The sequence below is a fragment of the Falco punctatus genome (genome assembly GCF_963210335.1).
Source record: "Falco punctatus genome assembly, chromosome: 21".
In the NCBI taxonomy this organism is placed as follows: domain Eukaryota; kingdom Metazoa; phylum Chordata; class Aves; order Falconiformes; family Falconidae; genus Falco; species Falco punctatus.
The window spans coordinates 359181-372293 of record NC_137601.1 but is presented as its reverse complement, the minus strand read 5'-3'; the positions used below and the strand labels follow the sequence as shown (position 1 = coordinate 372293).

The following is a 13113-nucleotide window of genomic DNA, read 5'->3' as shown; positions in this document are numbered from 1 at the left end:
TTTTACAGCCTGGAGAGAAGACGAAAGTGGGGGGGGGGCAACACTTTTTGCATCCACTCGGGGGAAGGGGCCGGGGGGGGGGGGGGACGACACATGGATGGATCCCTCACCCTTCACCAAGGGAAAATTATGGCAAAGGGGAAAAATTATCATCATGTATGAGACCTCCCCAGATTTTGGGGAGGGGGTGTCTCTGTCCTTGGAGAGGTTCAACCCTCACCTGGACACAGCTCGGAGCGAAGCAAAGGTGTTGGCTCTGCCTTTGAGCATGGGGATGGTCCAGGGATGCCCTCCAGGTTGAACTACTCCAGGATTTCCTACTGCTGCAAGAAATCCACCTCTTAATTGTCCCTATTTGTGTGGTGGGTACGATGATGTGGAGTGTTACCACACAGCAGCATCTCATGTGTGAGAAGGATTTATCATATATTTGTTTTCTCTCCCCTTAGAGAAGCAGTTTTCTTCCTCCCAAGGACGGCAGCGACCCTGCCCACTCTAGCCAGCTGCTCCAGAGCCAGACTGAGCTGAGGGGGTGGAGTAACGGAAAGGCAATCCCCAACAGAGGAACCGGAGACCTCAGGAGACCCTTGCAGAGGTGAGAGCTGCACCCCAGGGTCCCATCTTTTATCTTCTGTCTTTTCCCCTTTCTGCTGCACTGTCTGCTTGTAAATGATATTATTACTTCTAACCCTGCAGGACATGGGATGGAGAGTAGGAATGAGAGCAGGAACACCCTGATCTCCTTGTCTGCATCCAGGAGGGCTGTGGCTGGACAACCCTGTCCTCTTGCTTTTGGCTAGGTGACCATATTCCATTGCTATATGGAATGGTCCCATCACCTTGTCAGCTGGTGCCCAGGAGATGGGGAGATCCCTACTGGGAAGGTGCCTGGGCTTGCCAGAGACCACTTTAAGGTCTTGGGTGGCCGTGATGACACATAAGTAGCCACAGACCTGAATTTGGCCAAGAAGTGATAGTGATACTCTCACTTCTCTATCCAAACCCTAGATAAACCTTTTCTGGACCATCTATCCATTCACAACATTCAGAAACTGTGTGATGTGACCCTCACCACCAGTTCACAGCCAGGACATTATTAATGCAACTCCAACCCAACCCTGCAGAGTGGCATGGGAGAAACCAACTACCATCTCATATTAAAGCAGCACTGTGGTGTAACAATTACAGCTTAGATACTCAGTTTTGGCTATCAGTGATAGATTGACTGCCCCAACAGACCACCTGGGTTCTAAATGCATTGGAGATTAGTGCTGGTTTAAGGTCAGAAAGTTATAGGGCAGCTACATCAACAGAAAAGGTGGCAACAACCACGCCAGCAAGCAGCGGTGATACCATTTCTATGGTGTTCCTGCAGATCTTTGCTGTGGTGGCCACCACGGGCAGCTCTAAGTATTTCGGAGGAAAGCAGGAGATAAGGAGAGAAAAGGGAATGGGAAGTAGGTCCCACTGCACAAAGAAGAGGAAAGGGAAGAGGAAGATGAAACCAAAGAACCAAGCTCTTCATAAAATACCTGGAGCACCCCAATGGCTATGGACTGTCTCTCACACTAGGTCATGAAAGCCTGGTAAAGGACTTGAAGGTGGTCTTCATCCCTGTGAGCCTGTGTCTGGCACAGCAAAGCCAAGCAGCTGCTGGCTTTTCTGGAAACCAAGGCAGAAATAGTCTGGCCGAAGAGACCAGATTTCCCAGTCGTGGTCAGGCTTTAGTTGGAGCTTCCTGCACCGAGGCTTGTTTTGGCTCCACTAACCAAATCTGAGCAGCTTCCAAGCTCAACCCCAGCTCAGGAACAAGAGAAACCCACCTGACTCCTTCACGTACCCCCACACCCACACACCCCCAACTCCCCCAAAACCTGTTGGGAAAGTGCGATTTCCCCAAAGCTTGCTTTCCTCCAGGATGCAAAACTGGAAGGGACAAGGACCAGCCCCAGGCCAGTTCCCAGACACTGGGTTTCACCAAGATCTCACTGTTTTCTCCCACGTTATAAACAAGCAGCTCCTATCCCCTGGTCACCAACATCTTTACGAAGCTCTTTGCAGTTTTCCCCTCTTCGCTTTTTAACAGCAGCAACTTCTCCCTGCTGTGAAGAGCAAATAAAAATGTAATATCTAGCAATTTAGCTAGCAGAAAAATACAAGGAAAAGATGATATTCCTTAGGAACAGAGGGCTCTTTTTTATTGAGGTGCATACATACAAAGGCGAGGGAAGGATGTGCAGAGGAAGATGGATTTCTACAGTATCTTTGAGGTGCTGAAAGGTACCCAGCCTGGAAAATGTCAAAGGATTTAAGGAAGGGTGATTTAAAGGCTTTAAAGACAGATGATGGGATGACATAAAGCCTGAAACAGGAGATGGTTTGACTGAGGAGTGATGGGAGTGAGTGGATCATGGACCTACTGAGTAAACTCAATAATAAGAGGAAATAATTAGCATTAAAAAAAAGTATATTATTTAGTCATCAGCCTACTTTAGATCATTTGCATGGGGTGGGGTTATTTTTTTTCCCCACATTTGCAGTCTTTGAAGAGTTTTATTTAGGAGAAGCGCTGATTTTTTCTCTTTCATGTACAGCATCTCAACGCTTCCCAAAACTCCTTCACTGCTTGGAGCACTCACAAAGCTGTTTCTCCCTGGTGTTATCTCTGGTGTTCGATGGGGTTTGATCCCTTCTCAAAACCCTCTGCACACTGGGGGCACTGGCGAGAGTCCTTCCCCACTGTCATGCCAAAATGTGAGTTGGGCTGGAAGCTTCTCCCGCATTTCTGGCACTTGCAAAGCCCTCTGTGCACCCTCTGATGCACGATGAGGTTGGATTTCCTGCTGAAGCTCTTCCCACAGGCCGGGCAGGGGTAGGGCTTCTCCCCAGTGTGAGTCCGCAGATGGGCAATGAGGTCTGAGCTCTGCCCAAAGCTCTTCTCGCACTCGTGGCACTTGTAGGGCTTCTCACCAGCATGGAGCCGCTGGTGCCGCACGAGGCTGGACCTGTTGCTGAAGAACTTTTGGCACTGGGAGCACTGGTAGGGCTTCTCACCTGTATGGAAGCGCTGGTGTGCGATGAGGTCTCCGCTCTGCCCGAAGCTTTTCCCGCACTCACTGCATTCGTATGGCTTGATTCCTGTGTGCAGCCTCTCATGCCTGAAGAGGGTTGACCTTCCTCTGAAGAACTTCTCGCACTCAGAGCAGTGGTAGGGCTTCTCCCCGGTGTGGGTCCGCTGGTGGACGATAAGCTCTGAGCTTTGCCCGAATCGCTTCCCGCACTCTTCGCACTTATACGGCTTCTCCCCTGTGTGCATCCTCTGGTGTCGGAAAAGATTTGACCGGTGGCTGAAACTCTTCCCGCACTCGGGACACTGGAAGGGTTTCTCCCCAGTGTGTGTCCGCTGGTGGACAATGATGTCCGAGCTGCGGGTGAACCTCTTCCCACACTCGTGGCATTTGTAGGGCTTTTCCCCTGTGTGCACCGTCTCATGCCTGATGAGGGTGGACCTGTCCTTGAAGCACTTCTTGCACGTGGAGCACTGGTAGAGCTTCTCCTCCACGTGGATCCTCTGATGGAGGTTGAGGTCCGAGCTCTGCCCAAACTCCTCCCCGCACTCATAGCACTTGTAGCGTCGCTCTCCCATGTGCTGCCGCTGATGCTGCAGCAACTTGGATTTTTCCCTGAAGTGTTTCCCGCACTCAGGACACTGGCAGAGTTGTTCTCCTACATGCACCTTCTCGTGGACAAGAAGTCTCGACTGGTGAAGGAAGCTTTTCCTGCACTGCTGGCATTTAAAAGGTTTTTCTCCTGTGTGGACCCTCTTGTGCCTGATAAGCAGTGACCTGTCTGGGAAGCACTTCTGGCACTTGGGGCACTCGTAGAGCTTTTCTCCTGTGTGAGTCTTCTGGTGGACGATGAGGTTTGAGCTCTGCCTGAAGCACTTCCCACATTCGTGGCATTTATAAGGTTTCTCTCCGGTGTGGATCCGCTGATGCACAATAAGGTTGGAGCTCTGCCCGAAGCTTTTTCCACACTCGTTGCACATGTACTTCTTATCCCTGGTTGCGGTTCTGTACTGGGCTTTGGAATCTTTGGTGATTTTTTGGTTTCCTCCGTGAGTGATGAGTTTATCCTCTCCCAGCCTCGTCTTGCTCTCATTTCCTTCCCGTTTTGCAACTCCGTGCCCTCGCTCAGAACTTTCTCGGTTCAGGTTCAGCTCTTCCTTCATTCTGGTGGCACATGCTGCTATGGGTTGCAAACAAGAGCAATGTCTCGATTTCTTGAAGGGAAACCATGTCATGGCAGGGGACGGTGGAAGGGCAGGCGCGGAGCTCTGCACTTCGTCACCCTCAACGCCAGCAGATTCAGGGAGGATGAAAGTGGGGGGAGAGACATGGTGGTGGGGCTTGGGTGGTCCTTCCACCATGGGAATGAGCTCCTCACCTGCAAGGGGGTCTCCCAGGGTCTCCCCTTCTTTCCCTGGCTGAGGACTGGGGTCTGGCAGCTCGTTGGCTCGCTCCATCCAAGGCAGCTTCAGGAAAGGGAACCCCTGCTCCAAGGGCTAGAATCAACAGAGACCCCCCCAGCCCTGGTATCACCGCAGCAGCAAGCACCCAGCCCACCTTGGCCCTTGGCAGGCAGAGGCCCCCCACAGCCCCTGGCACCGACCCACAGCGATGCCCCGCTACCTACCCCTGGTGCTGCTCCCACCCATGCCTTCATGGCCCCGGTGCCCCCCAGGCTGCCCCTCCGCATCTCCCCGTGTCCCGTCCGTCCCCGTCCCCCCCCCCAGTTTCTACTCCTGGCTGCCCCCAGTTGCCCCTCCACGGTCCCAGTGTCGCCCACCCAACCGTCCCCGGTGGCCTTTGGGCCGCCCCTCCGCATCCCCTCCGTGCTACCCCCTGCCCCAACCCCGGCACGGTCCCCGCTGCTGCTCCTGACAGTCGCTCCGCATGTCCCCGTGCCCGGGTTCCGTTCCCGGCTGCCTCCGGTGCTGCCCCCGGTACCGCCCTGGTACCGCCCCCAGCGCTGCTCCCGGTGCTGCCCCGGCCTCTGCTCCGCGATCCCGCTGCTCCCCGGGCCGTGTTGTCCCCGGTCCCCGCCCCGGTCCCGTCCCTCTCCTACCCCGGTCCCTCCGCCGGCGCTGCCCGCGGCCGCTCCGCGCTGCTCCCGCCCCTTCCTGCGCACCGCCCCCCCCCCCCCCCCCCCCCCCCCCCCGGTACTCGCTCCCGGAGCATCACCGGCCGGGCGTCCACGGGGGGAAAATTCGCGTGGGGCTGAAGGTGGGGCGGAGGGAGCGGGAAACTGGGGAAGGAAGCTCCAGAGGCCACCAGCAGCCCCGGGTAGGCTTCGGGGCTTTTTTTAAAAAACATTATATTCTCCCCACCCCCTTCTCATTAATATTCTCCGGAAGGGATTTCGTGGCTGAGCAGCAGCGCGGGGTGGGGTGGAGGGTTAGGGTTGTGCTTTCGCTGTTTCTTCCCACCCGCTCCTGGAGGAGGGATAGAAGTTACCACCCAAGCAGGGTTGATGCTCACCAACCTTCTGGTGTCCACGCCACAGGGGTCCGACGTGATGCAGTGTGTCAATCCTGTACAACTGGGACTCCCACCCAGGTTGCCCATACAAAGCTTCAGCTGGTCTTCTTCATGCGTGGTGGCTGCTGGAGACATGCCAGCACCCCACAGGCCCACCACAGTGGAAGGTGGGACCCCGTGAGATAAGGAAAGCGTTAGAAGTCATCTTGAAGTTGCTATGAATGGAACCAGAGAATAAATTCAGGCTGGATAGGAATATGGGGTAGCTGTAGCCCTGCTCTGAGCATCCACAGGGTTCCCTGCACTGCAGAGCCCTAAACTGGACCCAGTGCCCAGATGTGGTCTCGCCCATGCTGTGAAAACCCTTCTATCTTTGAGATGCTCAGCGATGCAAGACAACACACACCTGCAGAAAGGCAGGGATCTGTACTGGAGGAAATAACCTTCTTTTGTGCTTTCTGGGAATTTTTGGGGGGGAATCCAGAGGAAAATAACAAACAGCTGCATGGTGCAACCTCAGATGTTCCCGGAGGTCTTTGTTCTTGCCCTTGGATGGTGTGGTTGTCCTCCTGCCTGGCCCATAGCAAACGCCTCCTCCTCTAACCCTCGCAGGGGGGGGCGCAGCATCTGGACATACCAGGACTGCTCCTTCCCTAGGGAGATGCTGGGGCTACACCTGCTTAGGAGCTCCCCACCATTCATTATCCTGGTTTTCAACCAAAAAAGGTCTTTCCAAGACATTTCTGATACAACAAGAGCTACAACAGCCTAAGGAGCACAGGCACGAGCCTGCGTGTTTCATTTCCTCCTGCATCACACTTGCACCTCGGACCATGGTGAGGGTGCTGCCCGCCTGAGGCTTCCTGCAGTGAAAAAACAGGAAACACACACGGTTTTTTCCAGCTCTGCAGCTCCTGAGTCACACGTAGGCTGCAGATCGTGGTTTCTTGGGTTTTTTCCCCTGTCTTTTGTTAGTTCACCCCAAATCCATCTCCCTACCAGCATCACTCAGAGGGGTTCAGATGCAAGAGGAGATGCATCAACTAGCCAAACCATTGTGAGGAATGTGATGAAGACCACCAAAAAGAGCTGGTTTTCCACAGGTCATCTGGCTTATTTCCGTATGAAATCCACACAGGTTGTACAAAACCCACTGCACTTTGTGAGCCCAGCTGCTCTACACATGGCAATTAGCAACTCCGCTTCCTCGGTGACCTACCTCTGAGGTATTTAATAGCTCCGCTTGTGTGCAGACCAGCTCATTTTTGGCAGGGTATAATTTTTATTGAATGATTTTCCCAGCTTTCATAGGTGCAAACACACCTACAAAAGGTTCTTCGTACATTTGAACGTGTGTGCTTTCGGGTATCCTATACATCTGCATCCCACACATGACTTCCAACATTTAACTAGGCAGGATCTGATGCTGAATGACCTTCCACACCTGCAGTCAGTCCGTCCCCTGGGTGGGGGCTTGTCTGGGTGCTTCAGGGTGGTCTGTAACAGAATGTGGCAGCCTGTCGGTCCTGGGGGACAAAGCAAGAAAAGGAGAAAAGGGAGGAAGGAGAGAAGAAAGAAGGAGGAAGAAAGGAAAGGAGGAAGAAAAGAGGAAGAAAGGAAAGGAGGAAAACAGGAGGGAGGAAGGAGGAAGAAAGGAAGGAGGTAGGAAAGAGGAAGGAAAGAGGAAGGAAGGAAGGAATGAGGATGTCCGTGTGGGTGACCCCGTACAACTCAGAGGTTCGTTACGGTTCCTGGAGGTCGGAGAGGAGCTGGCGGCGTCCCTGGCCGCCGTGCCACAGCCGGGGGCTTTGGGGAGGGACGGGGACACCCCCCCACACACTCCCTGTCACCCGCGGGGTGGGGCTGTCTCCAGCGCCCCGGCCTCCGGCAGGAGGCGCCGCTCCCGACAGAAGGGGCGCGGGACGGGGCGCACCGGGGGCGCCCCCCCCAGTAGAAGGGGGGCGGGGGGCGGGGGGCTGGAGCTATAGCAAGGTCTGAGTACCAGTGGGGGCCGCAGCCAGACCTGAGGAGGGGGACCAGGAGGACAACCCTATCTCTCCCGCGAGGGCTGTCGGGGAGCCGGTACCCAGCCCCGGGGGGTGGGGCATGATGTCCCGTACCCAGCCCGGAGCATCCTCCGCCTCTTACCCGGGTTTCGTTTTCCGCTCGCTTTGCGCAGCCCCAGCTCCTTCTTGCGCGTCCCCCACCCCTTCCCGCGTCCCTCTGGGCTCGGCCACTCCCGGCCCCAGCAGCATCCCAGCAGCCGGTTAGGAAGGAGATTATAGAAATAAAATTAAAAAATAAAAATAAAATCGGTGTTGGTCAGAAAGGAACTGTGTGGTCTGGAGGGATGCTCAGGGAGCAGGGGCATCCCAGGGGACGCATGGTGCTGGCAAAGTTTAGGGCTCTCCAGAATGAAGGCAGAGGTGTGCCCGAGTTCTGAGCGCCCCCAGGCTCCTGCTCCCAACCTGCTGCGAAACCCCTGTTACAGGCAGCAAGGAGTCAGGATGAAAAAGGCCCCAGGAACCACAGTGGCCAGACCCCACATTTGCTTACAAACCATTATTGAACCCTTCCCACAGCCCCAGGAGCTGCTGGACAACATTAAAGAAGGAAAGAAAATTGCTTTTTTTTTTTTTTTTTTTTTTTTTTAGCGCATTCTGCTGGAAGAGATTCTTTTGCAACATCATAGAAAAGGGAAAAGGTGCACAATGAGCAGAAGAACAGCTGGACTGGGGGTGAGGGCAGGGAAAGCTCATGGGCAGAGACGGAGATGGGAGCCTCTCCCCACCCAGAAGAAAGGGAAGATGCTCTCCCCACCAAATGAGACTTGTTGAAAGGTAAAGATGGGGGGCTCATGCTTGGCGAGGTAAAATGCCACTTTCCCCTCTCCGCAGTCCAGAGTCACCCACACCCTCCCAGTTTTCCCAGTGGCAGGGAAAGTGGTGATGGGGGAAGTGAAGACGCGGTACTGACTCCCACACCGCCCCATTACCCAGATTCCCTTCTCTGGTTGAAACTCAAGCCAACCCTTCCTGGACACAGAACGTTGGGCCACCCCCAGTGCCCAGGTCCTGCCTCCGGCCACCTCCACCTCCCAGCAGTGTCTCCCCATGGTGAAGCCTTGACAGCCCAGTACACAGGAGGAGATGTCGAATCGCTGCGGGGTGGTGGGCAGATCCTGCCCTGCATCTGTCCATCTCACCCCCCGCCGGTCCCGGGAGAGGACAAGCTGGGCGTTTGCAGTGTCAGGGTCCAGAGTCACAAACACTATCGGGGATGGAGAAGAAAGTGGTGTTGGAGGACACCCCCCCCCCAAAAAAGCCCTGCTCTGGGCTGGGACAAGCCCCAGCATCACACGTCTGCCTGTGTCTTGAGCTTGGGAGCAGAGATGTCTCTACATCTTCCTGCTTGGGAAAGCCTTGCCTCATGCTGGAGAACTGGGCAGAGCTCCTTTGTACATTCAGGAACCCCAAAGCAAGCTCAGCTCATCATTTCCCAACCATTTTAAACACTATTTGGGTTAAAACTGACTTTGCTGGAGCCTTCCCTTGCAGCTGCTCCTCCAAAGAGCCTCACCTTTTCCATCTCCTCCTGGAGATGGTCCTTGCTCTTTCTCCAGTTCAGATGGCAAAATGTCTAGGAAGATAAAGAACAAAGGTTGGACATCATGCTCTCTGGCTGGTAATTCTGCTCACTCATGCCCCTGTCATGTTTTTCCTGGGAAGAAAGGAAAGACAGCAGCACGTAGAGCTGCCCCCTTCCCATAATGGGGGCATAACCCCCATCAGCCCAGCCATGCTCCACCGTACCTTGAAATCTCCCCAGCGTCTCTCTGAGGACAGAGTTTTGTCGAGAAATAACATGGAGCGTCCTTTCCAGGTCCAAGAAGGTCTCAGTCATCCTCCGGGCACTGCCCATCTCCCACCTGGATGCAAACCTTTTCCCCTTAGATATGGGACTTGTAATGGCAGGAGATGCTGGGACCATTCCTCCAACCCCTGCCCCCAAGGCAATTTGGGGATGGTGGATGAGCTGGCTGTCCCCTCTGTCCCAGGCTCAGAGATGCCAACCCGCTCTGTACAGGAGGACACGTGGTCCCTGATGCCTTAATGGCCAAGAAGACCTGCAGTCTTAGGGTGCTTCTTCTTGGGGCATCCCCACACTGGGGTTCAAGGCACCTTCTTGTCTCCGTACCTCTCCAAGCCTCACTTCAAGCCCTGCCTGAACAGCCAAAATTTCCATCTCTGTTGTAGAAACCATGGGGATGCTGCCTGTGAGCCCTCCTCCCCCCCCTTCCCCCCCGGCCCCCGCCCCTTGAAGAACACGTACCTGTCCACAGTGCTTCGGGCATTCTGGAATAGAAAAAGAGAGAGAGAAATAGCCTCAGCCTCCTGTTCCAAAATTGGGGGAAGACTCCAGCCAAGGCGACATGGGACCCTCTTCCATCTTGCCTGGTAGAACACCTGACCTGCAGGAATCTGCTCACAGGTTGCTCAAGTTTCTTCTCCATCTCGCAGATCAGGACATCAAGGAGAGCAATCTCACCAGACATCTTGGTCTCCTCTTCCTCCTGCCTTCTCATCACCTCTCTGTCCAGCTCTCCCAACCGAGCCAGGAAGACAAGCTCTTGGTCCTTCAGAAACCGGCGCAGCTGCCGAAATTCAGACACAATCTTCTGCCTCTCGACCTCTGTCTGTGTCTGCAGAACATGGAAAGACAACAGCATGGACCACACTGGTCCAACACTTTTATATTTTTTCTGGGTGATGGCAACAGCTACTTACCAAATAGTCCTGGCATCGCCTCTCTCCACTTATTTTCCATTCCAAAATCTCTTTCCTTTGTTTCTTGAGCTTCTCCAGGTCACTGCGTATTTGGTCCTGGAAGAAGAAAAATTATTTGGAAGGGTATTCAGGGGGGAGTGGGGAAGGGCTGGGGGATGATTAGAAATATTCCTCCCCCAATTTGGGGGAAAAAAAAAATTGCAGCATGGGCATGAGGATGGAGCAGATGCAGGAGGACAGAGCAGCCAGCTTCATTCTCATATGAAATAAATTGGAAAATACCTGTTGACTGATTTGGGGCAAAGGGTTTAGTCTCAAAATTAATATTTTCATATTTTTAGCCAAAAGGAGTTACACGTTGTTTTTATTTAGCTCTCCCCAGTTATTTCCATTTATTTATTTTCATGGACGAAGAAAACCCCAGCCAAGAGAACTTCAAAGCTGGCTTGAAGCCCATGATCCTGAGAAGCTCAAAGAAACCAGAGCAGCCCTTCAGGGGGTCAGAAAAAAAATTGAGAAAAGGACTAATGCAAGCTCAGTCATGGATCTGACCCTGTCCTCCTGGGTAGATTCCTCTACACAGGCTGTAGCGGGACCTCCATGAGCCCTTGGTCCATCACAGCTGGAGCCAGATGCTTTTGCATCACCCTTGAAGGTGATTGTCCTCTTGCTCCACACACAGAGTTGCTCCTTCTCCTCCCTGCCTCCTTCCAAACCCAAGAGCTTCAGCTTCTCCGCTAAATGCTCCAAATGCTGTTTTGGCTGGAAATTTCCTTTCCTGAGCCGGCTTCGGTGGCTGGCTGCCTGGGCATCTCCAAGCCTTCCTTGCTCCAGCTGGGATTGGGCTGTGCTTCCTCTGCAGCTGGTGGGGTCACAGCCCAGATGGCCACCATCCAGCCAATGCTGTAGGACAGTGTGGTGAGTGCTTTCTTTTCCCCCTTCCCTTGCTCTAGATGAACCAGAAGCCATGGCAACATGTTCTCCAGTCTCCCTGCTTCCTCTTCCCCTTGCTGCCTGCAGTGGAGTGAAGACATAAAAGGTCTCAGCATGGGTGGAGGAAGGAGAAGCAGTGGAGGAGACCTCTAATCTCTTTTAGATGTTAATTTTAGGAAGGGATGAGTTGCCGTCTAGCCAGCCTTGGACTTTAACACCCATCTCTTAGGCATCAAGGTTTGTCTTGCTTACGTTCAAGTCTACATTATGGGCACTGCCACCTCAGGTTGGCACCTCCACTCCTGGGATGGCCAAAGGAGACGGAGCCAACCTTCCCACCTGGTAGGAACTGACATTTCGTCCCCAAAGCTCAGGCTGTAACCTGCTCCCTTGCCGGTACATGACCTGACATCCCCCCACATCTGCTTCCTACCCTTCAAAGCATGGACCAAAGCTTAAGGGCCAACGCAGAAACCCTCCGATGGTGCAGATGTGCTCAGAAACTGTGCTGGAAGGCAGCTCTTGTGTCTTCTTGCTGCTTTCCTTTTATTTGGAACCGATTTTAATCAATTAACACAGGAGATGCAGAACCTAAAAACATTCCTGAAGCAGGCTCCACAACACGACTCCCCCTTGACAACTTGCATTTCAAGGACAGACCACAGCAACCCCAAATTTAATAGCCCTTCATCTTTACACTTGGAAAAAACATCTCTGCAGTGCCAGGAAGTCCCCCGACTGTCCCCAAAGAGACACTTACCCATTAGGCAGCAGCACAGGGTCCCTGCAGGCTTTTTTTAAGAGTTGGGTAATTCAGTCCACAGGGCTCCTTCTCCAGCCACCCCGGGGCTGTTTGAACTTGAAGTTGGATCACATGGAAGACAGAGAGAAAATACCAGCCCTATTTAAGGAAACATGCAGAGGAATGTGCTGCCTGGTGTCTCCCTGCCAGGGACAGGCTCATTTACATCCTGCTGCAGATTAGTGTCCTGAACTGGGATTTTTCAATATAAGATAAAGCTTTGGTTGAAAATACTTTCTCATTTCCAGCTATAGTATAGGATAAATTATTTTTTGGCTACTGGGCAAGATGGGGCATCTCCCACCATGCAACACAGGGCTCATCCCAGCACAGATACTTCCCAGGGGTTCATGACCTGCCTTGGCCATCACCAGGGCAAAAAATAAGCACAGTGGTCATCCAATTGCTTTAAATAAAGAGCTGGGCAGCTTTCTCATCTTCCGTCCAGCCTCTTTCATGGGTTAAAAGCAGCACAGGAACACCTTCCTGATCACTACTTTTAATTATAGCAAAAACAGCTTTATAAACTTGTGCTTCAAAGTCACTGGTGGCGATTTCCAACATGGAGGAAGGGCAGTTTCTCGTCTGTGGTGCTTCCCACCTTGATAGGTACTTAAAAAAGAGGATTAAAAAAAATTAATATATTATTATATATTTCCCCCTGCAATTTCTGTCTGCTGACGGAAGGAATGGTACTTTGAACTGCTACAGCAAGCGTGCGTTCTTAGCTGGTATCATCTTGAGGCCCTCGGACATGAATGATCTGTCCCTTTCCTCCCTCTTCCCCCTGCTTGGGTCTTCTCCTGCCTACCCTGCACCAGTGTCACCACAAATACGGGTTACAAGGGCAGTAACAAAGGTTTCTGGTCCAATAAACTGCAGGAAGAAAACCTTAAAATCACAGGGCTGAGACGCTGAGATGCTCCGACCATTGCTCATGGGTGGGAGATGACAGCATCCCTCCCCAGTGGGATCACACACTGGGATCCACCTCAACTATCCCTCATTTTTAGGAGAGTAAGTGGGGCAAGATGCTGCAAGGAGAGATCTG

At 53.2% G+C, this 13113-nt stretch overlaps 2 protein-coding genes across 2 annotated transcripts; both read right to left on the bottom strand.

Moving 5' to 3' along the window:
- Positions 1–2172: 2172 nt before the first annotated feature.
- On the bottom strand, positions 2173–5121 carry LOC308055976 (uncharacterized protein). The gene is made up of 3 exons (XM_080370665.1): positions 4915–5121; positions 4447–4564; positions 2173–4248 (listed from the first exon to the last, which is right to left on the bottom strand). The coding sequence occupies exons 2-3, from the start codon at positions 4523–4525 to the stop codon at positions 2660–2662; spliced, it is 1668 nt and encodes a 555-aa protein (XP_080226791.1). The 5' UTR covers positions 4526–4564; positions 4915–5121; the 3' UTR covers positions 2173–2659.
- Positions 5122–5544: 423 nt separating this feature from the next.
- On the bottom strand, positions 5545–13042 carry LOC308055987 (E3 ubiquitin-protein ligase TRIM7-like). The gene is made up of 8 exons (XM_080370689.1): positions 12021–13042; positions 10880–11341; positions 10328–10423; positions 10012–10242; positions 9873–9895; positions 9353–9468; positions 9120–9179; positions 5545–8810 (listed from the first exon to the last, which is right to left on the bottom strand). Exons 2-8 carry the CDS (start codon positions 11294–11296, stop codon positions 8296–8298), a joined length of 1458 nt encoding a protein of 485 aa, XP_080226815.1. The 5' UTR covers positions 11297–11341; positions 12021–13042; the 3' UTR covers positions 5545–8295.
- Positions 13043–13113: the final 71 nt, after the last annotated feature.

Bases quoted from the DNA above. Each gene is read 5' to 3' on its own strand.
- LOC308055976 (XM_080370665.1), bottom strand. From the start codon at position 4,525: ATGGAGCGAGCCAACGAGCTGCCAGACCCCAGTCCTCAGCCAGGGAAA. The intron at 4,249-4,446 runs GTGAGGAGCTCA...TGCAACCCATAG, and splicing joins CCTGGGAGACCCCCTTGCAG to CAGCATGTGCCACCAGAATG.
- LOC308055987 (XM_080370689.1), bottom strand. From the start codon at position 11,296: ATGGCTTCTGGTTCATCTAGAGCAAGGGAAGGGGGAAAAGAAAGCACT. The intron at 9,896-10,011 runs GTCAGGTGTTCT...TTTCTATTCCAG, and splicing joins CTGTGAGCAGATTCCTGCAG to AATGCCCGAAGCACTGTGGA. The intron at 9,469-9,872 runs GTACGTGTTCTT...GTTTGCATCCAG, and splicing joins GCCCGAAGCACTGTGGACAG to GTGGGAGATGGGCAGTGCCC.